This window comes from Trachymyrmex septentrionalis, unplaced genomic scaffold (genome assembly GCF_001594115.1).
Source record: "Trachymyrmex septentrionalis isolate Tsep2-gDNA-1 unplaced genomic scaffold, Tsep1.0 scaffold72, whole genome shotgun sequence".
Lineage (NCBI taxonomy): Eukaryota > Metazoa > Arthropoda > Insecta > Hymenoptera > Formicidae > Trachymyrmex > Trachymyrmex septentrionalis.
The window spans coordinates 1,218,013-1,242,979 of NW_017305905.1; the positions used below are offsets into that span (position 1 = coordinate 1,218,013).

The 24,967-nt window shown below is 41.1% G+C and overlaps 1 protein-coding gene across 1 annotated transcript in view; it reads left to right on the forward strand.

The window, feature by feature from the left end:
* Positions 1–21,897, forward strand: part of LOC108753817 (Down syndrome cell adhesion molecule-like protein Dscam2) — a 78,514-nt gene extending 56,617 nt beyond the window's left edge. Inside the window, exons 12-30 of the mRNA XM_018495735.1 lie at positions 7,948–8,067; positions 8,154–8,327; positions 8,403–8,699; positions 8,791–9,152; positions 9,290–9,658; positions 9,730–9,916; positions 10,003–10,290; positions 10,411–10,680; positions 10,765–10,996; positions 11,069–11,245; positions 11,320–11,486; positions 11,584–11,766; positions 12,454–12,621; positions 13,139–13,279; positions 14,647–14,837; positions 15,159–15,519; positions 15,946–16,003; positions 16,447–16,452; positions 17,595–21,897. Coding sequence (XP_018351237.1) covers positions 7,948–8,067; positions 8,154–8,327; positions 8,403–8,699; positions 8,791–9,152; positions 9,290–9,658; positions 9,730–9,916; positions 10,003–10,290; positions 10,411–10,680; positions 10,765–10,996; positions 11,069–11,245; positions 11,320–11,486; positions 11,584–11,766; positions 12,454–12,621; positions 13,139–13,279; positions 14,647–14,837; positions 15,159–15,519; positions 15,946–16,003; positions 16,447–16,452; positions 17,595–17,679 — 3,836 coding nt within the window. The 3' untranslated portion in view covers positions 17,680–21,897. The remainder of the gene's footprint in view (positions 1–7,947; positions 8,068–8,153; positions 8,328–8,402; positions 8,700–8,790; positions 9,153–9,289; positions 9,659–9,729; positions 9,917–10,002; positions 10,291–10,410; positions 10,681–10,764; positions 10,997–11,068; positions 11,246–11,319; positions 11,487–11,583; positions 11,767–12,453; positions 12,622–13,138; positions 13,280–14,646; positions 14,838–15,158; positions 15,520–15,945; positions 16,004–16,446; positions 16,453–17,594) is intronic.
* The last annotated feature ends 3,070 nt before the right edge of the window (positions 21,898–24,967 follow it).

A 24,967-nucleotide genomic window follows, 5' to 3' on the forward strand; every position in this document is an offset into this window, starting at 1 on the left:
TTATTTTAGCAAATACTAGGAATAATTCAGATGCGTCGTGTCGTTGAAAGAATTGATTCTACGAGCAAAATTGTGACACTTCCAAGCTGCTATTTAATTATTATAAGTCCAATATTTGTTCTTTATTAACTTTGGATAAAGTTAAATTTAACATGAAATTGATCTCTGATTTATTATGATATTATAATATTATAGTTGCGCCGCACATAGGGCCTTTCGCGATCAGTGACGGACCGGCGAATTGGGGTGACATGGTTTCGGCGACGTGTTCCATTATGAAAGGCGATTTTCCCGTAAAGATCGTTTGGATGTTTAACGGAAAACCGATTAGTTTACACGATTCTGATATTACGATCACGAACATAAATAAACATATGAGTGCTCTCAGCATCGAATCCGTGGCCGCGAGGCATGCGGGCGAGTACACGTGTGTAGCTACGAACAGAGCCGGCAACGTCAGCCATTCGACCATCCTCGTCGTCAACGGTATCTACATATTTCCAGAAGCACATATGCACGTCAGCTAAACGTCGTACAGCACTTGCCTAATCCATCATTGCGATTCATAGATCATTAAAACCTGCCTCATCGCATTGTCTTAATCTCATGATACGATACCCTTGTTCCTATAATCGCCGTGAATCGTTACGCTTGCCAACGACCGTCTCACGAGGATCGTAAAAAGACCGTAAGAATCGTGAGGGGATTTTACCAACACGTGGATGTTATTTATCGATTCTCACGCGCGACTCGCGATCGCAGTTGCTCCGCAGATTTTCCCGTTCACGTTCGGCGACGAGCCAATAAACTCGGGCGAGGCGATCTCTGCGACCTGTTCCATTCTCAAGGGGGACTTCCCGATGGACATTGCCTGGGCATTCAACAGCGAGCCGATATCCGTCGAAAGTACAGATCAGTTCACTATTACGAAGAGCAAGCGCCTCAGCGTCCTGTCGATCGATGCTGTCGCGGCTAGACACGCCGGCGAGTATACTTGCACCGCGTCGAACAAAGCCGGAGCCTCCAGCCATACGGCCGCTCTAGCCGTGAACGGTAACATCGTGCGCATGTGTTCACGTGTACCTATATACGGCGACGACATTTCGACTATTCTTCCTTCGCCGGGCGACGACAAAACCTTCCTTTTCACCACATCTCCTTCAATCTCTTCACCAGTGCTTATAATCTTTTCAACATTCCCTTGTGTTGTTTCATCAAGTATGGGGAGTATGGTGAGGACACATTTGTCTGTCGTCTGGCCTTATCGCGTATTCGCGGACGTTTTGCATCTCACTATCTTATCACATTGTGTTAGCTCGAAGCAACGGTATCATGAATAGGTATTATCTCACCGAACTTGCCTATCTTTATATCTTTCCCGAATTAAAATCTATTAATTATTATATTATTTATATGAAGAAAAAATCTATATGGCGATAGAAATATACTAATAAGAGAATATAAAATAATAATGAAACAAATATATCAAGATAGTGAATTAGATCACGACTAGAAAAAGGTTTTTCTATATAATATTCTCCCTATAATAGGCACCTTTGCAATGATTTTTCTCTCGTGTGCTACGCAAATGTTCGAACTTAATGGATTTATCCTGTAAATAGATCTGTCATATTTTGGAAAATCGTTTTCAGTCGCTCCGCAGATAGCGCCGTTCTCGATCAGTGACGAGCCCGCGAATTGGGGCGAAGCGGTCTCGTCGGTTTGTACGGTTGTGAAGGGAGACCTGCCGATCGAAATAGCGTGGGCGTTGAATGGCGAGGCTATCACCAAGGAGAATTACGGAGATATATCGATATCGAGTACCAGCAAGCGAGTCAGTTTAATGACGATCGAGGCTGCGAGTCCGAGACACGCTGGGGAGTATACTTGCACAGCCTCGAATGCTGCCGGAGCGACGAGTTACTCCGCCACCTTGGCTGTGAACGGTACTGGCATGACATGAAATGAAGTGCCTCTTTGCGATCGAGAGATTGAGCTTGAGATTCTGCTTGCAAGCATAACGTACCTAGACGAAACTGTTCTCCTATCCTCGTGTATACAACGATAACACGGCACTCCTCTAAAACCGTCTTAACCGTCCACCCGTCGTGTGAGGTATAATTGGCAATTGATAACGTACAAACACGAAAATTTAGCAATGGCACGACCTAAGATTATTAAGATTATTAAGGAAGCGATGGAAGCGTTGAAAGCGGAGTACGTTTGCTCGACGATGCATATATAAATTCTACGATTCCAATCGATCTACACAAAAGAAAAGTTTATATACATTTGTTATATACATCGTTATATTGATCATTTTCTGCGATTGTTTTCAGTCGCCCCGCAAATTGCTCCATTTTCTATCAGTGAAGAACCAGCTAATTGGGGCGAGCAAGTTTCTGCAATGTGTAGCATTTTAAAGGGTGACCTACCAATCGAAATACGTTGGAACCTCAATGGCGAAATTATTACGCGTCTCAATCATCCGGACGTGATAATTACAAATACCGGGAAAAAAACGTCCGTCCTGACCATTGAATCTGTGACTGCCCGTCATGCTGGCGAATATAGCTGCGTCGCGAGCAATCTGGTCGGATCCGTCAGCCGTTCCGCCGTTTTGTCGGTCAATGGTATTTAAAAAAAGCCGCATGTCAAGACGTAGTGTCACCGCCAGCACTTTATCCCGCAAAGTATTTCGAAATCTATCCTCTCCAATAACAAAATTTAATCGTTAAAGCTATCGGTCCTTGGATATCGATCCACATCATGAAAAACCAAAGCTACCTTCAATTTTATTCCTCTCATATCTTTATGCAAAAATCGCAAAAACTATTCCTCACGTTTTTGAATGAATTCTCAAGGCTAAGAAATCTACACACGTTTATTCATCGGATTTTACAAGATATTATGCGTGATTTGTCCTTCTTTTTCGAATCATATATTTTATCTTCTTTTTCGTATCGCAGTCTCTCCACAGATAGCACCGATCTCCTTCGGCGAGGAACCCGTTAATGCCGGAGATCTGGTGTCGGTGCAATGCGTAGTGACCAAAGGCGATTTTCCTCTCGAGATCACGTGGATTTTCGACAGTCGTCCTATACAGTCTTATCACGGCGACGTGATCGTGTCCGATACTGGAAAGCGCGTCAAACAACTAATCATCGAATCGGTAGCTGCGCGACACGCCGGAGAATATACCTGCGTTGCTTCAAACGCAGCTGGATCGACCTCTTATTCAGCCATGTTAAACGTGAATGGTACATCTTTCGACAAGCCTATGGCCACAGTTTGCATTTCTGTATTTAGCCATCTTTCGTCTGAATTTATCCTCATTTGATTTATCCACCCCTCCGATATTTTTCACGAGTCTCTCAAGGCCTCGTTCCCGTTTTATACTTTTATCCTATGCCGTTATTTCTCTCTAAGTTTCTCCGTATCTTCGCTTTTCATATTACTCGTAGCACGACGTGTGTCTGTGTTTTCTAGAGCCCGTCACTGTCATTTTAGTCACCAAATGTTGTAAATGAACATGACATTTTTTTCTCAATTTCTTTGAATATACCTGCCTGTTCTTTTGATTTCATTATTGATCAGCATCGCGAAACATTATACAGCGTTAGGATGGGATTACATTTGTGCGTTTTTGTCGTACGATAAATTTTTCGAGTCTGTGTCAAAAACGCACAAGTGAAATAGCGTCCTGATACAATACAAGAATGACACGCTCATCATAACACGGACGTTAAAATAATCGGAAATAAGAAGAAACGAAGAGAGGACGAATGAAGCGAGGATGTTTCACGAGATAATATACAACTTCTTATCTCGCCGATCTAATAATCGCGCAATAATCTCCGCCTGTGCTGATGTAGCCTGCGGCTTCAAGACTCTTTCTCTCCTTTTCTGATCTCTTTCTCTTTCTCTCTTCCAGTCATTCCAAAATTATTGCCATTCGCGTTCGGCGAGGAACCGCTTAACTCAGGTCAAGTAGTAACGGTACCGTGCGCAGTGGTCGAGGGCGATCAACCCTTGCAGCTCCGTTGGACCTTAAACGGTCATGCGATCTCGCCGCACTCCGGAATCTCGATCGTGGATTTGGGCGGACGTGGCGCCATACTCAGCATAGGATCCGTCCAGGCGACCCATGCTGGAACGTACACGTGTGTCGCGGAAAACCTTGCCGGCAGGCATGAGCTGTCGGCCGATCTCATTGTGAACGGTGCATACTCTGATCCGCAAGGATCTACTCGATATTTCGTTGAATTCCTGCGAATTCTCCTCAATCCCGTATATCCAAGCTGTTTCCCTATCCGTCATCCTAGACCGCCGCTTTTTCCCGTAGCCATAGACACTCGTTTCAAGATTGATTTTCATTCAAATATCCGTCGCGCTCTTACCGATCTTCATGCGATAAAGTTTAGGTTGAAATCGCCATTTTTACTGATGCGGTCAGACACGAGAGCAGCTGTCACGATTACAATTACCGAGCTAATCGCTTTCGCGATGATATCGCGTCTTAATTGCGTCTCATGCGGCGCAAATTCGCCTCAATAAACGAGACATTCATTCTCGCCCGTGTGTCTCTCTCTTTTTCTCTCTTACTCTTTTTCTCTTTCTCTCTTCGTCTATTATTGCCTGTTGTCTCTAGTTTCTATTCGTTTCTCTATCTCCCGGCAGTCGCTCCACATCTGCAGCCGTTCGCGTTCGACGAGGCCAACTCCGGCGATCTGATAATCGTCCATTGCGCGGTCGTGAAAGGGGACACGCCGATTTCGCTCAAGTGGTTGTTCGAGGGCCGCCATTTAGAGGTAGGCGAAGGAGTGGGTATCACCGCGTTGGGGGATAGAGTCTCAGCCCTGACGATTCCCGCTGTCAGGGGGGAACACGCCGGGGAGTATGCTTGCGTCGCCGATAATCCAGCGGGCAGTGCTCGGCACAGCGCCCATCTCAAAGTGAACGGTACAGAGAAATACGAATACACAATCACAAAAGCATCCAGTAAAAGACAGAGAATAAAATAAAAAATACATATATATATATATATACGTATATTTTCTTTAACACAAAGCGAAACCGCGCGGCATGATGGTGTTTAACGGGCGTACGCGTAGTGAGAGTACTACCGTTTTGTATGCGTGTTACTATTTGAGAGGAAAGCAGTGGTACGTTTACCCTTTTATTCGGCTGTAGTTACATACACACACACACACATATATATATTTATATCTATCAGTAGAGCGTTTCGATATGTTAGATTTACGCCCCTTGCTGCCGCTTCACGTACGTCGTAAAATCTCCAATCTGTCTATCCTAACTGTATTGTAATGATATTACGAGATATGTGTGTCTGGAAATCTGCATTGCTCGACGCATATTCCTCCTTTCTATCTATAGAGAGTTATCTTCCGTGTAACGAGGTTAAACTATTTAGTTGATTCGTATAGGCGAGAGTAGTTTGTGCCCACGTCTGTTTGAATCACGTACGAGGCGTCGATTACTACGAGATGAGCCGTGTCCCCCCATTCTCTCCCGGCCCAGAACTGTCTCTCATTCTCTGGCACGTTCTCTATCACTCCGCATCCCTTCTCTCATCTCTGATCTGATCTCGACAGCTCGGTTACAGAAGTCAGTCGATTTAGTCGAAGGACTGCCAGAGAGTACCGATTATTTCAACGCAATTAGTTTAGAGCTATCGATTATTTTTCCCGTGCAATCTACGGAGAATAACAGCACGCCGAATAAAAATATGAGAAAAAGCAACGTTAGTTTCTTGGACGGAAGAGCGTATTACAGAAAACGGACGCAAATGACGACAGACGATCAACCACGATCATTCGCGTCGATCGCGAAGAAGCCGGAATGAAGAACGTTACGGGAACTTGGATCTATCTGCCATTCCGTTGCAGTCCTGCCACGGATCAATCCGTTCGATTTTGGAGACCGACCGATCTATGCCGGGCAGGCCGCCCAATTGGCATGCATGGTACCGATAGGCGACACGCCAATTGAGATCGCCTGGACCCACGAGGGCGAACCATTGTCGCAGTTCATGGGATTCAGCGTCGGGAAACTCGGCCCACGGACGAGTATACTACTGATCGAGCCGGTAACACCGGAGCACAGCGGACGTTACGCGTGTGTCGCTAGTAATCCGTCGGGCAGGGCGATCCACGAGGCAACCTTACGAGTCCACGGTTAGGTCCAGAGTAAAGAACGGAGCACTGAGAATGACATGACGTTGATAATGATGGTTGAGCGAAATTTCGGAATGATAATAATAATAATAAAAAAAAAAAAAAAAAACGCGGATCCCACGCGAGTATTTAAGTGCAGGCTTGATTGGTTGCATTTTATTCATCGTTGCTGTGACGCTGATCATGTGTTTTTTCCCCTGTTGGCGAAAGCTTTCTGGAATTTCAGTTGGTTGGAGCTCGCGCTCAGCTCAACTTGTACAAAAAGCGTTGCTTTTGTCACCGATAACGAACTTCTCGCGCGTACACTCTTTCTCTCGCTATATCTTGCTACTTTCTTTTCACACTTTCTATCTCTGCCTCTCTTTCTCTTTCTGTCTGTCTCTATCTACCTATATCTACTTCTCACCGCTGTAATTTCCTCTTTACTATGTATCTGCCGATATTTCAAGCGAGCGAAGATCAATCCGAGTTTCCTTCTGATGCTCTGAGAATCAATAGCTTTTGCCGAACCGTTGGCCTTTCCCTCGTTTATTTTGCTCTCATCGTCAGCCGCTCTTATGCGACTTTTTACGTTGGCTTCGATCATCCCTGCGGCGAAATAACGCGACAGGATGTACTTTCCTTTCGCACGCGAATCTCATCGCGTTTCTACATCCTTCACGAACGCGTTCGCCATTCCCGTAGTACAAACGATTTAAATGCCACTTTTTGTGATCGCAGGATTGCGTAGGTTTCACATGCAAGTTGCATGTGATCCGTCTCGTGTACGTTCGAGTGTCGATTTATACCTCACCGTACCCCCCATTCGCGCTAAAATGCGTCCTTGTACTATGATGACCGACCGACCATCCAACCACATCTCAGAATTCACCCCACGATCAATTCATCATAACCCTATACCCACGAATGGATTCCCCCAAACACGCCCCTCCTCCACCCCTGACCATCTCTCATCACACATTTTGCCTTGTTCATTTTGTAGACGCGTATGTAGCGTAGATACTTAATACGCATGCATTTATATACATGAACGAGCGTAATCGAATGTTATTAGTAAACGCGTTACAGCATGATGTATCGTGCTCGAATACAAATTCGATAGCGCTTCGTGCATGCTCGCCGTTAGGCTCCTTCAAAGTCTCTCTTTTTTGCATGCGTCTCCTTTCTCTCTCTCTCTCTCTCTCTTTTTCTTTCTTTCTTTCTTTCTCTTCCTCTCTCTTTTTCACTTTCTATCTCTCTATTCCATGCATTAGATACCCGCATAATCACTTCAGAATCCCGCATGCCGTGTATTTTATTCATCGCAGTAGCAGGAGCGTGTCGCGTTTTGTTCTGCATGCGACAAAATTGCTACATAATTCGAGTCTTCATCATTTAACAATATTAAAATTATTTCTAATATCTGATGTTTATATATGAATAAATTCTAAGCAGCAATTCACTTATTTTAAATACAGACACTCAATTTTAACAAAATTCAAAAACTCATTTTTTAAATTTATTTTTAATTGTTGTTTCTTTACATTTCATAGAATATTTCTTAAAGAGAGCAAACAATATAGTCTACTATTACTGTAATTAATACACTTGTCTAAATCAATTAAAAATAATAATTTTATTACTATAAATAATAAGTTTTGAGACTTTTGAAAAGCAAACGACTCGAGTTTTCAAGCGACTGGCTCCTGGATACTGCACAATCTTATGTACGCAAAAATACGTCGCGACTAATCTATTTATTCTGTAACAGTACCTCCTCGTTGGATCCTGGAACCTACCGATAAAGCATTTGCTCAAGGATCTGATGCACGAGTAGAATGCAAAGCCGACGGATTCCCCAAGCCTCAGGTCACATGGAAGAGAGCTGCTGGTAAGTACACTAGCAACCGCAGCCTAACAAATAGTAGATCTTTCTACTTGCATACACTTATTATACACGTCTGTTTCATCTTACAGGGGATACGCCGGGAGATTATACCGATTTGAAATTGAGCAATCCTGACATTAGCGTGGAAGATGGCACTCTCTCTATTAACAATATACAAAAGACTAATGAAGGCTATTACCTTTGTGAGGCTGTTAATGGAATTGGATCAGGCTTATCGGCTGTCATTCTTATTTCGGTTCAAGGTATTTCACGTTTAGTCGTTTTGCATCTTGTAATTTCTATTGCGTTTTATACAACTTTTTGCAATATCTTTTTAGCTCCTCCGCAATTTGAAATTAAACTAAGAAATCAAACCGCTCGTCGTGGAGAACCGGCTGTATTGCAATGCGAGGCGCAAGGAGAAAAACCAATTGGCATTTTATGGAACATGAACAACAAGAGATTGGATACGAAGAGCGATCCTCGTTATACTATTCGTGAAGAAATCTTGGCTAACGGAGTACTGTCCGACTTGAGCATCAAAAGAACCGAAAGAAGCGATTCTGCCTTGTTCACTTGCGTAGCCACGAATGCCTTCGGTAGTGATGACACTAGCATTAATATGATCGTACAAGGTTGGTTCATATAATTATACATAACATGTTTGATAAACTTGTAAAGTCATGATCCAATTTATTATATATGTATTTATTGTATTTATTATAGAGGTGCCAGAAGTTCCATATGGTCTTAAAGTATTGGATAAATCAGGACGTTCGGTACAATTATCATGGGCCGCACCTTATGATGGAAACAGCCCGATTAAACGATATGTTATTGAATACAAAATCAGCAAGGGTTCCTGGGAAACTGATATTGATCGAGTGCTCGTACCTGGCTCGCAACAGAACGTAGCCGGAGTGTATAATCTAAGACCCGCGACTACCTACCATCTTCGAATCGTCGCTGAAAACGAAATTGGCACATCTGATCCGTCTGACACGGTCACTATTATCACCGCAGAAGAAGCACCTACTGGCCCGCCAACTTCCATCAAAGTAGATGCTCTCGATCAGCACACGCTCAAAGTAAGCAGAACAATTGCGTTGTAGTTAGCCCATATATACAGAGCGTTTCAGCAACATTCGTAATGTTATTGTTGGAACGTTGTTATTACTGTATAAGCGTTTGGGAATATATATGTAATAAATGTAAATTTCATCAGGTAACGTGGAAACCGCCTCCGCGCGAGGACTGGAACGGTGAGATTCTCGGCTACTATGTTGGATACAGACAATCGTCGGACAAGCCGTACATGTTTGAGACTGTCGACTTCTCCAAGGAAGACATAAAGGAGCACCACTTGCAGATCGCAAACCTCAAGACTTACACCCAGTACGGCGTGGTCGTTCAAGCATTTAACAAAGTCGGCTCCGGACCAATGAGCGAGGAACGTAGGCAACATACCGCAGAAGGCGTACCCGAGCAACCGCCTCATGACACTACTTGCACAACTCTTACTTCTCAGACTATCAGAGTGTCCTGGGTGTCACCGCCACTTAGCGCGGCCAATGGCGTTATCACCGGTTACAAAGTTAGTAAAAACATGACTCGAGAGGGAGGCATAAAATCATTTGCAGTAGCATCTTTAAATATTTGCTTTAGGTCATCTATGGACCGTCCGATACGTGGTACGACGAGAATACGAAAGACACTAAGATTACATCTTCTAGCGAAACCATCCTGCACGGTCTCAAGAAATATACCAACTACAGCATGCAAGTTCTGGCTTTCACATCTGGAGGAGACGGCGTTAAGTCTGCACCAATTCACTGCCAAACTGAGCAAGATGGTAATTAAGAAATTAATTAATATATTGATTCATTGTGTGAAAGCACATATTTTTGAACGTACTACATGTTCCGTGTCTACTTTCAGCACCCGAAGCTCCTATTGCTATCAAAGCTTTAGTCATGTCTTCGGAATCCATTCTTATCTCATGGCGTCCACCCAGCCAACCTAATGGAGTTATTTCTCAGTATACTGTTTACACAAAAGCGGACAATGCAGAGGAGCCAACCAGTCAGAAAGTACCACCAAATCAACTAACACACGAAGCATCTGGATTAGACAAGCAACAAAGATATGAATTTTGGGTGACCGCTAGCACGAATATTGGTGAAGGTGAAGCTTCCAAGATTGTGACTTTGGGACCAAGTGTTCGAGGTAATTTATTCATTCAAAATTCACATTTAATTGTAACAAATTAACTTTGTGAATCGATTACAAATTTTCATAGTCTATTATAAATTAAAAAGTATTGTAAGTTTCATACTTTACTTACAGTACCGGCCAAGATCGCATCGTTCGATGATAAGTTCACTGCAACATACAAAGAGGACGTTAAGCTGCCATGTCTCACTGTCGGTGTACCAGCACCGGAAGTAACATGGAAGGTACGAGGCGCTAATCTTCAAACAACCGAACGATTGAAACAATTACCCGAGGGATCGCTATTTATCAAAGAAGTCGATCGCGCGGACGCTGGAGAATATTCTTGTTACGTGGAAAACTCCTTTGGACATGATACCGTGACTCATCAGCTGGTCGTCCACGGTACATAAATATTCCAACACATGGAAGTTCTAGTTACTGATTTCAATTATCCGTTATATTAAAATTAATGTTATATTTTCACAGCTCCTCCGCATTCACCGCAAGTTACTCTTACCGCCACCACCACCAACTCTTTGACGATGAAATTACGCCCGCATCCCACGGACAATGCACCGATTCATGGCTATACGATTCACTACAAACCTGAGTTTGGCGATTGGGAAACCGTTCAGATCAGCTCCACAGCACAGAAATATACACTCGAGAATCTGTGGTGCGGTTCCCGATATCAGATTTATGTCACCGCTTATAACGGGTAATTTTACTGCTAAAATCGTAGTAAATTTGTGTAATAAGAAATTTCATACACATGTGAGTTTTCTTGCAGAATTGGAATCGGCGATCCTTCGGACATTCTAAACACACGTACAAAGGGCTCCAAACCAATCATCCCCGAAGCGGCGAAATTCATCGAGGTATCCACGAACAGCATCTCTTTACACTTGAGCACCTGGTCAGATGGTGGCTGCCCCATGTTGTACTTCGTTGTTGAACACAAGAAGAAGTAAGATGAAAGGATAATCATACGACGAACATCTAATATTAAGACCGATAATTAAAGACGCATGTTTTCTTCAGAATGCAGCAGGAATGGAACCAAGTCTCGAACAACGTCAAACCAGGCGGTAACTTTGTAGTATTGGATCTGGACCCCGCTAGCTGGTACCATTTGCGTGTTACGGCTCACAATAATGCCGGTTTCGCCGTGGCCGAGTATGAATTTGCGACTTTGACGGTGACTGGCGGTAAGTATGGGTGGTCGTCTGACACACAGCGCGGCGCCTCGTAGCCGGTGCCAATGGTGGCTGGATTGAACGGTCGCCGAAACGTTTTCTGTTCCAGGCACCATTGCACCGGCCCGCGAGCTGCCGGACGTGAACGGTGGTAGCAACGATGAAGACCCAATGAAAATTTTCATGGCTAACTTAAATCTGGTCGTACCTGTGGTAGCAGCCATACTCGTAATAATCGTTGCCGTCATTGTGATCTGCGTTCTCAGAGGGAAGGGTCACAGTAGCGATAAAGGTAATCGTCATAAATTTATTTTCTTCTTTAAACAGGTACGATCGCACCTCCCATACGTAATGGCGGTAATGACAACACTGCGGATGTGAGACGGTATTTCCCATGGTTACCCAGCTGGCTCGACGTAAACGTGGTGGTGCCAGTTGGCGCGACGGTCGTTGTTATAATAGTAGGAATAGTTGTCATTTGCGTGGCGCTCTCGAGAAGAACTCGAGGCCCGGAACAAACACGGCTGCGAGGTATCTCTTCAGCCGACGAGAAATATTACGAGGGACAATGTATACAAATTTTTTTTAATTACTTTTACTTATTAAGTCGGATAAAGACGGTGGAGGTTCATCGGGAAACTAAGATCAATACGAAACTGATGCTAATGATATTCTTGATTAGCTGATCGAGAAAAGTCATCACAATCGTCAGTCATAGATATTATCATAACAATATTATATTTTGTATTGTCGTAATATTAATGATAATTCCTGACGATCGATCCACGCGTCGACCACCCTAGTCTTGAAATCCTCTCCGAATATTAAATTTCAGAATTTTCCTCTTTCCTACGCATTCCTTTTACTTCACAAGCGTGGGTGATGGCATATATAATCAATACAATTCGTCGATAATAAAATCAGAAGTATCAAAATGTACGTACATCCACAATTATTAGATTGAGCGTTTTTATTTCAGACGACGTAGTCTACCAGCAAACCGGAGTTGGCGGCGCTACCTTGGACAAACGCAGATCTGATCTTCGCGATGAATTGGGATACATCGCACCCCCGAATCGCAAGCTTCCACCTGTACCCGGCTCAAATTATAACACCTGCGATCGTATCAAGCGAGGTACAGTTATAAGTAAGCCCAACTGCCAACACTTACCTTTTAGATCAATTTCAACTTGTCTAGTTGTTGTCGTATCGGCACGATAGTTCCTTCTTTCATCTTTTCTCAAGGGATACACATCGAGATTTGCACATACATAGGTTCGCAGGATAGGCTCCCAATCAGTATCAGACAGATCCCCAAGCCAGACAAAACCCATATACACGATCAATGCCAGTTTCTTTTTTCGTTCGCCATGCTTTGAAATGTTCTTATATACGTTACCGTATATTACCGAGTTTGTATGTCCCCTCCAGCGAAAATATAACGTTCGTTTCTCCTTGTTTGCGCTTATCACGCCGTTGGTGCCTAACGAGTGTCGACTGTATCGATTTGCGTATTAATCAAACATTAGTAATAAAGAATACCTTCTCCCCAGAGCTCAAATCCTCTAAACTCTTTAAAGAGAATAACAGGGCTATTAGTTGGCGGGAACGAATCTTGATAGGCACCAGCGTGTCGTACGACCTTTGTAGTATGTGTTCGATAGGTGGAACTAGCTCATTAAGGAGTCACTCGACGTGGGATCCGAGGCGACACATGTATGAGGAATTGAGTCACTACCCGCCCAACAGGAGATGCCCACCACCACCACCACGTATGGGCAGCGCGGATGGTCTTTCGCACAGAGGTTGGTAATAGCAATTTTGGTTAACGGGCATTCGGCATTCGCCCGATCGCCCTAGAGACTGATAATCGCAGGCCGGAGCCGGCGATGTTGCTGGCTCGTACCAGCCGGTCTTCGTAAGTCCCCTCTCGTTTCGTGAAACCTCACATCACTTTAACGGCACGTCTTGTTTCTCAATGTTTGCATGTTTCCGCATGCCTGCGCTCATAGCACGCCGACAGATAACACGAACCACATATAGGGAGGAATTACATTCATTCATGCATTGTCTTTTCCAAGATAGAAGTCTCTATGTCCGTCATATCGATTTTTAGGATTTTTAGAGGATGGATATAAGAGGAATATTTTAAATCAAATAACTAAAATTATTATATTATACTATAATAATCAGATAACTAAAATTAAAATGATTACGACTGCGATATTCACTGCCAGTACTGAAAATCTATACGTAACATATGTTATGGATTTTTAGTACTGTCAGCAAATATTCGAACGCAATATAGTTAATTGAAGACTATAGCAAAAATTGCGAAAGTTATTTTATAAAAATATCTTGCGTGTGTGTTACCGCGTTATTTATTACTTATCCTAAAATGTCTTAACTTATCACCAACATTCGTTTATACTAAAAAACAGTTGTTACCATTTTCGTTATGTTTTACCTAATTTTTACGATCATATTTTTTAGAGTGACTCAATTATCTTTGTCAATATCACTAACTGATCGATTCAACACAAGATCTATAGTGATTTATCGCAATATCGGCCAAAAAAACTTTCTTATTCATGTTTTACATACATATGTATGTATATATTATATTTTACATACGTATAAAATAATAGTTATATTCATTCAAGAATATAACCATTAAAACGTTATAAATAAAGAAATGTAACGTTGTTATCTATTACTAACAATGTTATAATAATTAGTAACGTGTTACTTTCCAATCTTGACTATAACATTATTTTACGTATAATGTCGTATAACAAAGATTATGTAAATAATCGATAAAATGATCGGACTCAAATTTATTTAAATACATTTTTAACGCACGATTAATTTTTGAAGGTTTAATGATAGAATGAGAATCGAAGAAAGAAGAAGCATTAAAGTGAGCAAAAGGAATTTCTTTGGTCGTTTAAATCTGGACATAAGACGCATATAAAATTAATAGTAAGGATTGCTTGCAAATATTTCTTTCGATTCCATTCTTAATCAAACTGTATTTGCTGAAATTGCTGTTAATAAGTAAAAGTTTACACACGGGAAGCAATTTTTATAGCAATCTGTATTGTTCAACAATGTCTCGTAGATTTTCCATCTATAGTGGCAGAGTCTACCCTGGTTGATTGTCCATTTTTAGGTATGGAGGATGAGATCTGCCCGTATGCTACGTTCCATTTATTGGGATTCCGCGAGGAAATGGATCCGAGCAAAGCTATGCAATTCCAAACCTTCCCTCATCCAGGAAATGGCCATTCTGGCACTATGGGACCACCCGTAGGACATCCGACTAACGCTTCTGCTCATAGCCGCTCTGGATCTCAGTCTATGGTATTTTATAATTCTTTTTCGTATTTAAACAATAAAGCAACGTATTCGCGAATTATTATATTACAAATATTAAAAGATTTCCGATATTTGTAAAAATGGCATTAAATCACAGGCAGTGAAGAGGCTTAGAAAAAATCCTATTAATAAAATACGTTACTTAAACAACAGCCAACAATACGATATACAATGTAACATAAAATGCAAAAGAGAAATATATATAAAGGAAAATAAAAAATAAAGAAAAAGATAAAAGAATAATGGAGACAATACATCCCTAATGTAATTAGGATCTGCTGGAATCGCGATCGATTTTTTCCACAGCCTCGTCAAAACGGTCGCTACTCTCGAGTACCATCTCAAGGAGGCGGCAGCGGCACGCACAATGTCTTTTCACCCGAATATGACGATCCGGCTAACTGCGCTCCCGAGGAAGACCAGTACGGATCACAGTACGGACAATACGGCGCACCTTACGATCATTATGGATCTCGCGGATCGGTCGGACGTCGTAGTGTAGGCTCGGCTCGCAACCTTCCCATCTCTGGCTCGCCGGAACCGCCTCCACCGCCGCCGAGAAATCATCAGGATCAGAATAACTCCAGTTTCAACGATAGCAAGGAGAGCAACGAGATCAGCGAGGCCGAGTGTGATCGCGATCAGCTTGTCAACCGCAACTACGGCGGTCAGTAGAAAGATTCACGACAGCTCGGAGAGAAACGAGCGAACGAGGGAGATCATGAAGCTCGACCTGATCCGACGGGGAAGTAAAGCTCGTAAAGCTCGCCTTTCCCGCTCGAATCTTACGTCCGGTGACATGCTCCCTCTCGAGGAACTCCCTCTCGTTCTGATTCAACCCTACTTACTGATGCTCGTTTCATTATGCATTAAGCATTATTAGGCGTACGGCGGCTCATTATGCGGACGTATCGCATGGCGGGCGAGTCACGAATGAAGAAGACTCGCCGTGGACTTATGTGTTTTTCTTTCTTTTTTTTTTTTGTCTTTTTTAATCCTAATCGTTTATATAGTTTTCCACAAATTGCATGTTACGTGTTGTCGTAGTAGTTTAATCGTTGTGTCAATCGTGCCGTGTGTTTTTCTATTTCAGTGAATGCTCGCGGCAAGGACGGCATGACCACCGAGGAGATGCGTAAACTCATTGAGAGGTCAGTAGAGCGCGAGTGAGCTTGGTTAACGGTGAACGGTTTTAATGGCGTTACACCGTTCCTGCCGCTGTGTCTCGAGCGATTTTTTCTTTCGCGAGAGCTGTAATTACCGTGTATTGTACCGTGACAAAATGTCCCACGGGCGGTTTTCCGAATCGAGCGATGTATCACGATCGCTCACCGCGGCATAGACCGCAATCCGATTCGCCTCCATGATTTTCAATATTTCTTTAAAGAATCACGCTACCGACCGATCCTTTCAATTCGCATCCTCGCTACATATCTTCATTATGCTATATACTTGATTATTTGTGCGCGATTGAATTGTCGATTGACAACGATCGAGTGCACGGTGGTTCGACCTTCGAAGAGCCTCGAATACCCAACTATTTATCTATTTAACGAACGTTTGATCTTTTCTTGTTTCATGACTAATTACTCAGGAAACCGTAAGTTCGTTAAACATAATCAAGTCAGGATGTACAAACGTTAAAAGACATGTGAAGAGCTTTTGAGATGCGTCATATCATTTTTCCACTGATTTTCATCATCCCATTGAAGTTCGGCTACCCGATTTGTTTTGCGACGAGCAGAGTAGACGACCTTTCAAAACGTTGCTTTCGGACATGACAAAGTCCCCAGTCTCCATCGAAAACGCTTACTAACATGAAATGTGTTCGCATGTAGCTTCAATGAATAATGCCATGTGTAACGTGTAGTTGTGTAACTAATGCAAAGCTAAAATGTGCAATAGGGATAATACGCTGATCGTATTTCCACTGCAGCTGTTGCCATTGTCACCGCTTTTCGAATCCTATTCGAAGCTGCTTATGCCGCTAACGACTGATATGTTTACAATCGTCATTATTATATTTTGTTTATTCATAGCATTACCATTGCCATCATCGTTGCTAGCGCATGTTTTCGTACAATTTGTCTGCAGAGATCTCTTCCTCATATAGCAATTATAATAATATATTGTTCTTTTACTTCAAAAGTGATACAATCACAAAAATGAAGTTTCTCAGAAAAGTAGAAAAACAATTTCTCAATTTAATAGAAAATTATTGACTAATCAAGGAATGATATTGTAGAAAAAGAATGTATTTTTAATATGATTAAATGTCATTTTTTCACGATCATTGAAAAACTACCCTTTTTGAATTGTCATTTTTAAAAATTCTCTTTTTTGGGTTGCGACGATTTTTTTTAGCTACCCTTTTTTGAATGTAACGATTTTTTTAACTACCTTTTTTAAGTTTTGATGATTTTAACAATTTTTTATAAAGTTACTTTAGTTCACTTTTGACGATTGATAAAGTAATGTTTATCTAACTATTCTAACTCATTTACAGTAACATCTAGAGAATCATGTTTTTTTAGTTGTGTCACTTTTCAAGTAAGGGAGTGGTACGAAGCTGAACAAATTTTGTTAACGCTAAACATAAACATAATGAAAAATTTGCTTGAAATTTATTGCACATACAATAAAAATATGGCGCGGGAGAGATCTCTTTGAATGAATGGGATTGTTGCGTGGGTAAAATGATCGATCGGCGCCGGATATAAAAAACGCAAACTCCTGTTGCAGAAACGAAGCTCCCGGCCGGCAAACCGGCAGCCCCCACGGCGGTCACGGGGGACTCCTCACACCCTACGATACTGTGGCAGTGTAACCTGTAAATCGTCATCTTCCGTGGTCTTCCGCCTCTCTCGATAGCCGGCGGCCGCGAGGAAAGGAACCGAGAGACGCGGAAATGAAGCGCACGCTAACTCTTCCCCCGGTGCTGTCGTCGGTCCAATTTGCAACGATTTACGATAGAAATTAGAGACGTCGTCGCGAGTAGATAGATTCGATTACCGTGTAAGGTGTACGCGTATTGATATCATCTCGAGATCATATGATTACGGACGAGGATTCTGCAGCCCGCCTCGCGAAATGGGACCGCCTCCTTCGCTCTTGCGACCATATCACACGATTTTTCTCTTTCTCTCGCTCACGGCCTTCCGCTCCTTCATTGTCACTTCCTCGGGAAACGTTCGTTTATATTTGATCCTGGGGGAAGGCCAACTTGAAACTGCCTTGTTTTTGATAAAAACTTATTGGACCGGTTTAGTCGATTATGCGCATTCGAGAAGGCCAAACTCAAGACTGTCTGTATCTACTGCCCTTACTGCGAAGGAGGCACAGCGATTCGTGAGGTCAGCCATACTTCGTTCGTAACTTTTTTACGAGTCCTGGAACTCCTCGCGCACGTTCGATTACATCTGAAATTTTTTTATACCGACAGCTGTAGAAAATGACCTGCGTTTTGATACGTGTCTTCCTCGATGACGTGCTCAATCAGGCTCAATAATTTGTATACTTGACGACACGAACTTACAAATTAATCGTCTATCTCCGCACACACGCATGACGAAATATTTTCGATTAGCGGAGACACTGAGGGGAATTTGAATCTTCTCGCACTATATTCGTCGAACGTGCACGAGATGTTGGAGGCTCGTGAGACTGCCGCGAGAGAAACTTGTCCTGTAGGAAGGCGAACACAGCCGGAAGTCGTGTTCGCGGACTGTTCAGTTGCGGCAGAGACGCGGCCCGCGATGGTGCTCTCGGCGACGGTGGATTTAACGGGGGGTCTTCTGATATACAATATATATCCAGGATATAATCCTAGGTTACATTCGTCGCAGGAGTTGCGAGGGATAAGGGAAAAGAAAAAAAAAATGGAAGAAAGAGAAAGGAAACGTATAAACGACATATATGCGTATACATGAGATTAGTTGGTCGCTTTTTAAGTCATGGTTGTGCCACACTGCCGCTCCCTGCGGGCGTACGATATATAGATACATACGTACACATATACTATATACATATACTGTACGATTTATAATTTCGTAACGAAGGTTGTGTCCCCGCCCTTGCCACCGCTCCCTTTTCGCCCTTTTCGCCCTTTACTCTCTCCCCCCCCCGCCCCCCTTGACGATCGGTGATCTTGAGTCTCTCGTGGTCTCGACGTCGCGGAGAGCAAGGTTTATAGGGTACGTCGTCGCATTTTCGTCTTTCGTCGTCGCTGTCATCGTCGTCCTCGTAGCGGATCCGTTTAGGCGATCGATTCGAGACATTCCCATATTGTTCGCTCGAAAAAGGGGATAAGTCCCGTACACGAAACACCGATCGACTGTCCGTAGGAAGAACAACGCGGCAAGCCATCGAGGGAACGCTTCGATATATATATATATACACGGCAGGCCAACCAGAGCCTCGTAACATTATACGATATACAATACATGGATCGCCACGCGCGCTGGCGCGTGCACGCAATATACGCCACACCACACTTGCTGTCGTCCTATATAATATAAATATTTAGTCCGCTGTATACACCTAATTATTCCCCCCCCCCCCCCTCCCTCCCTCCTTCCCCCTCCCCCTAATCTTCTATCGATCAATTATACGCGACGTACCGTACGTAAGATTCACTGACATCGCGACGATGATCGTTACAGGTGTAAGCGGTTCGAGTAATAAAAGAAGTTGGATTTAACGTAGATAGTTCGTAAGTCGGACGGATGGTCGCGAGAAGGCGATCGTTGATTTTCGCGACGGGGCGAGAGGTCGGGATCTGGTTAACGGAACGTATACCTCAGGACGCAAATTGAAGAATTGGTCTGTCTGTCTGTCTATCTGTCTGTCCGCGATCGGACGATTGATCGTTTGCTGGCTCGATGAACGAAGCGGATGCTTCTCGAGCTTCTTCGCGTATGCACCAGCCCGACGTCGCGCAACGCCGCGGCCACGACGCCGCGTCTCATAGTTCGTTTTTATCACGATACTATTTCTAGATATATATACATACAAATATAAATATAAATATATATTATATATACACTAACTATATATACATACATACGTTGTAAGTAGCTATTTCTAGGTGTCGCATTTGTTTGCCGAGGCGATGCGCGAGCCGGCTACCAGTCTTGGGCGACTGGACCAGAGGAAGCACTCTCGAAAAATTAACGATCACGTGAATTATATTTAACTCCGCGTATTTAACTCTCACCGTACTCGGACAAGCTGTATCTTGTGAATTGTTGTATTCCTTATTGATGTTATCATTAACTGATTTCATCCAATCTGTTGCATCGATCGAAGGGAAATATTTTGTGAAATTTATTTGACATCACATTATTCTGGTGCTAATTACATTTTAAAGCCGCAATTTCATTCAAGCCGCAATTAGTACGGCCTAAATTGATACTGCCATCGTTTTTTATTACTCGCTGCACTCAGAGACAAGCATACAGCGACAGTAACTGTACAGGTTTTGTGTTATGTAGAATTAATGTATCTACATAGTTGAATGTACTGTCTTATAATTGCAATGGCTATAAAATAGTATCATTCAACTATACGCGCGTACGTTAATTCTACATAATATAAAACTCGAACAATTGTCACCTATTATTATATATGGAGAGATTGTTGCTACTATGTCTTTCCTCTGTAAGTGTGGGTTGGTGGATTAAAAAACTGTAAAAAAATACGCACATATAGGCTGTAAAGAGAGAATTTTCGAAACGTTGGAATAGAGCTTGAAGGGTGCTTCGTCCGTCTCTTCGTCGCTTCCGCTCTCGCAGAGGAATTCCTACCCTCTGCCACTCGAAACTGGTTGCGGCTCGACGCGCCGACGCACTTTTACTCATCGATGTGATTTTAAAAGGCTGCGCAAAAAAGCCTCGTGTCTCGTGTATATGTTACAATCGCGCTCTTACCGTAATTAACGTAGCCGTATCTCGTCCCAAATCACCCTTTACGATTTACAGTATCACGTTCCACTCACGTAACTCGCCCCCGCGAAACTTTGTCGCTTCGAATCGCTTCCGAATCTAACCAGAGCTAATATACGGCACACAGGCCGATAATGATGATAACAATGATGATGATAATGATATTAATGCATTCGTATATAGTAATACGATCACGTCCGCGCGCTACCTTGGCCGCGGTTTTTAACTTTTGTCTTAAGCGAAGTGGACGTCCGCGACGTCGCACAGGTGATAAACGTTTATGTTGTAAGCGGCCCGGGGTGACCGGCAATAGGGGCTGATGAACGAGGGACATTTTAGTGCAGATAATCAGTTTGATCGATCTACTTCGATTCTAACTTCGGCTAAACATTCAATGTTTTTCGCAGCTGAAACGTTTATGACGATAGAGTAATACTCGAAGACTGAGAATTTTACGTCCATGTTTGCTTATCGCTTCATCCATCTCTCACTCGCGGTTGCTTTGTACCACACAGTAGCATTCTCATAGGATTGATATATCGCGCCGTCCTCGTGCCTTTCTTGCCGGATACCCCCCGTGCCCATCGTTCGCTCGTCGCGCTTCTCGTGATCGACGTTATATATATAGGTACTGCGTAGTAATTCTTTGCAAGATTCGACGTTACTTTTTTGAGGGACGCCGCGAAGCGTGTCGCTCGCTTGTGTATGCTTGATTGATAATATTGCGTTGAAAGCATTTGGCTGTTCTTTTTTCGTACGACGGCGAGCGCGGTTCTTCGAGCTCGTGTTCTCACCCCTTTCCATTCCTTCCTCACCATCGCATCGCGTTGCCTGTCAAACTCGAAGCGTTTCCTTCGCGTCCTTTTGACGATCCTCGCGTACGTGCGAAAGAATTCGCGGGAACGTGATCTCACGTTTGATAGTGGAAAAGTAACGAAAAGGAAAAAAAGAAGAAAAAAAAAAATACGCGCTCAACATCCTCCGCGCTCGAGGAGACTCGAGGATCCGCTCGCAGTGTACCGTTTCCTCTCAACGCCACTATTTTATGTTTTTGTACCAAAGTTGTAGCATCTAACTTTGCGTTGAATAAATAAACCTTAAAATAATCCGTCGATTCGTATTTTTTCAATCCTATATCAATTATTTATAACAAAACTGGAAATGTTTGCTATAAACATTTGTGTTTCAATAACTATTATTATCTTAAATATCTTTGAATTTATTTATGCAGATGAGGACGCGCTTCAGAGATTTCAAAGTCAACTTTATTTTTTATTATAAATGAAATTATTTTTTTTAAATATAATTCTTCTAGTTATTCCGCATATATAAGAACCGACATAAGCCCGATTTACATAAGACGCAAAATGCGACTCGCAGGTCGTAAGTTTGTTGGGTCAACCAATTCGATGCATCAATTTTAAAAAATAACGCTTCGAAATTGGCTGCTGGCTACTACCGTAACATTCTAAATATTTTTAAACATGTTTTTTTCTGTTTTTCGTATGTCGAATTTATTATAGTTACGTTAAAACGAACAATTTATTCTTTCAAGTTATTTTTTAAAATAAATCATAGTTTTTATTATTTATACGCTTCAATAAAGATATTATTACCATTATTTTGTTCACTATTCACTGTCCCAGCTAAATATTCATAAAATTAATTTGTGTTCCAAATGGTTCCTATATTTCAGAACAGAACAGGAAATAATAATGAAATATTTGGATATTGTATGAATGTTTCTTGTACACATCATTAAAATCACTCATTTGCGAGCAGTGCGCATTCCCGCTGACAGATGAATGTGGCAGAGCTGCATTAACTCGTAAATAAGAATCATAATGGGAAAGAATATAAAGTGTAACATTTCGCCTTTAAAATTGGGTTCCAAGGTGAAAATAAATGAAATGTGTTTTTGACAGTACAATTTTGTTTAAAAATGAATTCTGCGGGACTTGGAATTTTTGGAAAAATTATAATCTTGTGGAATATATATGGAACATTCTCCGAATGTGTGTGACGATATATGTGAATATACATGAAATATTTAACGATTATTTGAATTTATTGTTCTGACATTCTGTAAATATTTTGAAATATACCGGAATAATCTTGAAATATTATTTTAGGATTTTAGAAACATTTTATGAATATTTCAGGAATATTTAGCGTCAACTGAGATACATAATGTTTCGATCGTATTTGTAATTATTAATTAACTTTTAATATCATGTAGGGTAGAGAGCAGCCTAGTTATGAGCCAAGGAGCAAGTTAGGAAATAGAAATGTCTAAAACGGACATGTTTATAAACTTGCGTAAAATAGCACAAAAACGGAAATTACGGCGCTGAATATATTAATCTGTATATTAATCTGTTAACGGCTGAACACGAGCGCTTTTTCGCTCTCTTTCGTACACCAAAATTAAAATTATTAGGTAAATATTTTTTTTGGTCTATATGGTAATTGAAGTGATTGATAAAAACTAGATGTGTTTTTTTTTTAATATAAGTTATTAGTACATTTTTTTTGATGTTCAAATTATTATTTTATTTAGTTTTTTAATTATAAAAGAATATTTCAGTTGACACCGGTATGGGATTTGTTAGGCCAAAGATCTCATAACTATCTTATAAACTCAGGTACTCAAATAAAATCTATCTTTATTGATGTTGTTTATTTTATATTAATAATTAAAGATATATATTTAATTTTTATTTAAAAAAAGTAAAGTTTTAGTTTTTTAAATTTTGTTAATTAAAAAATTATTATAAATTATCATACATAAGATACAATAAAGATTTTATTAATATGTACATTCTTTTATTTTTAAAATATACAATAATATATAATTTTATTAAATGATCAGTGAAAAATGTAAGAAAGTCTATCAGAGCCTACATCAGCTATTCGGATGCACAAAAATTCTTTATTTTTCGTGTGAATGTAACAAAACAAATCAAACATACGTTTCAACCCTTCAATTCGGATCTTTATCGATAAAATATAAATCGAAATTACATAATTAATGCAAATTCCAAGTTGATGATTCCCGACAATTAGTAATGTTAATATTGTAACAGATTTTTTAGCACACAATATAAGATGTTTTATAGATTTTTAAAGAACGAATCTCGGAGATTAAACAAAAAGTTTTTATGATTACAAAAAAGAAATGGTTGTGACAAAGGAAAAATAAAGGATATTACTTATTACGTAGTAGAAAATATCGCGGAGAGTAAATTACCTGACGTTGTTAGCAGCAATTCTCACAAAAAATTTCGGTTCCAAGAACCGAAGAGTAATAACATAAATAATAAAACGATTAAAGTAAATCTTTCTGCTTCCCAATTTAAACACATTTCATATGACATCTTTGAAGTAAATGACAAATGGTGAATTTTTGGAAGCGTTGGAATTAGTTCTTAATTCAATACGTCACTGAATTGTGACGTTGTTGTTACCCTCTTTTAGTCTTAGTTTTATTTTTATTTCAATAATCACTTGACTTTATTATTTTGACTCTCATTGTATCTCTGACTGTCGACACCACAAGTCCGTTACGTGAAGCCGCGAGAAAACGCTTATATATGAGTAGATATAATAGAAAATTCAGATAAACGATTTTAATAATTCTCTAATTTTCGTTAAGTGTTATTTTTTTAATGACTACACAGCAAATCTGATAATTTAATGAGCGATGTGATTCTACATAGTAACGCAATGTATATATGATAATTTCGATTTTACTTTATATAAGTTTTATATTATTATTGTACAATGTAATAATTTTGATAATCATTGGGCTATTCATTACATAGCTAATTTGGCATTTGGATAAAGAAGAACGAACTAATTGTCGGGAATCATCAACTTGGAATTTACGTTAATTATTATGTAATTTCGATTTATATTTTATATTGATAAGAACCCGAATTGAAGGGTTGAAACATACATTTTATTTATTTCGTTACATTTATACGAAAAATAAAGAATTTTTGTGCATCCGAATAACTGATGTAGGCTCTGATGGGCTTTTTTACATTTTTCACTGATAGATTCTTTCGAGCCTCATTATATATTTGTTTATTAAACGATTATCTTCACGGCTCAATTTATTCTTCGAGATTGCTCAATGCTCCATGCGATTCATTGAGCTACTTTGTCTCT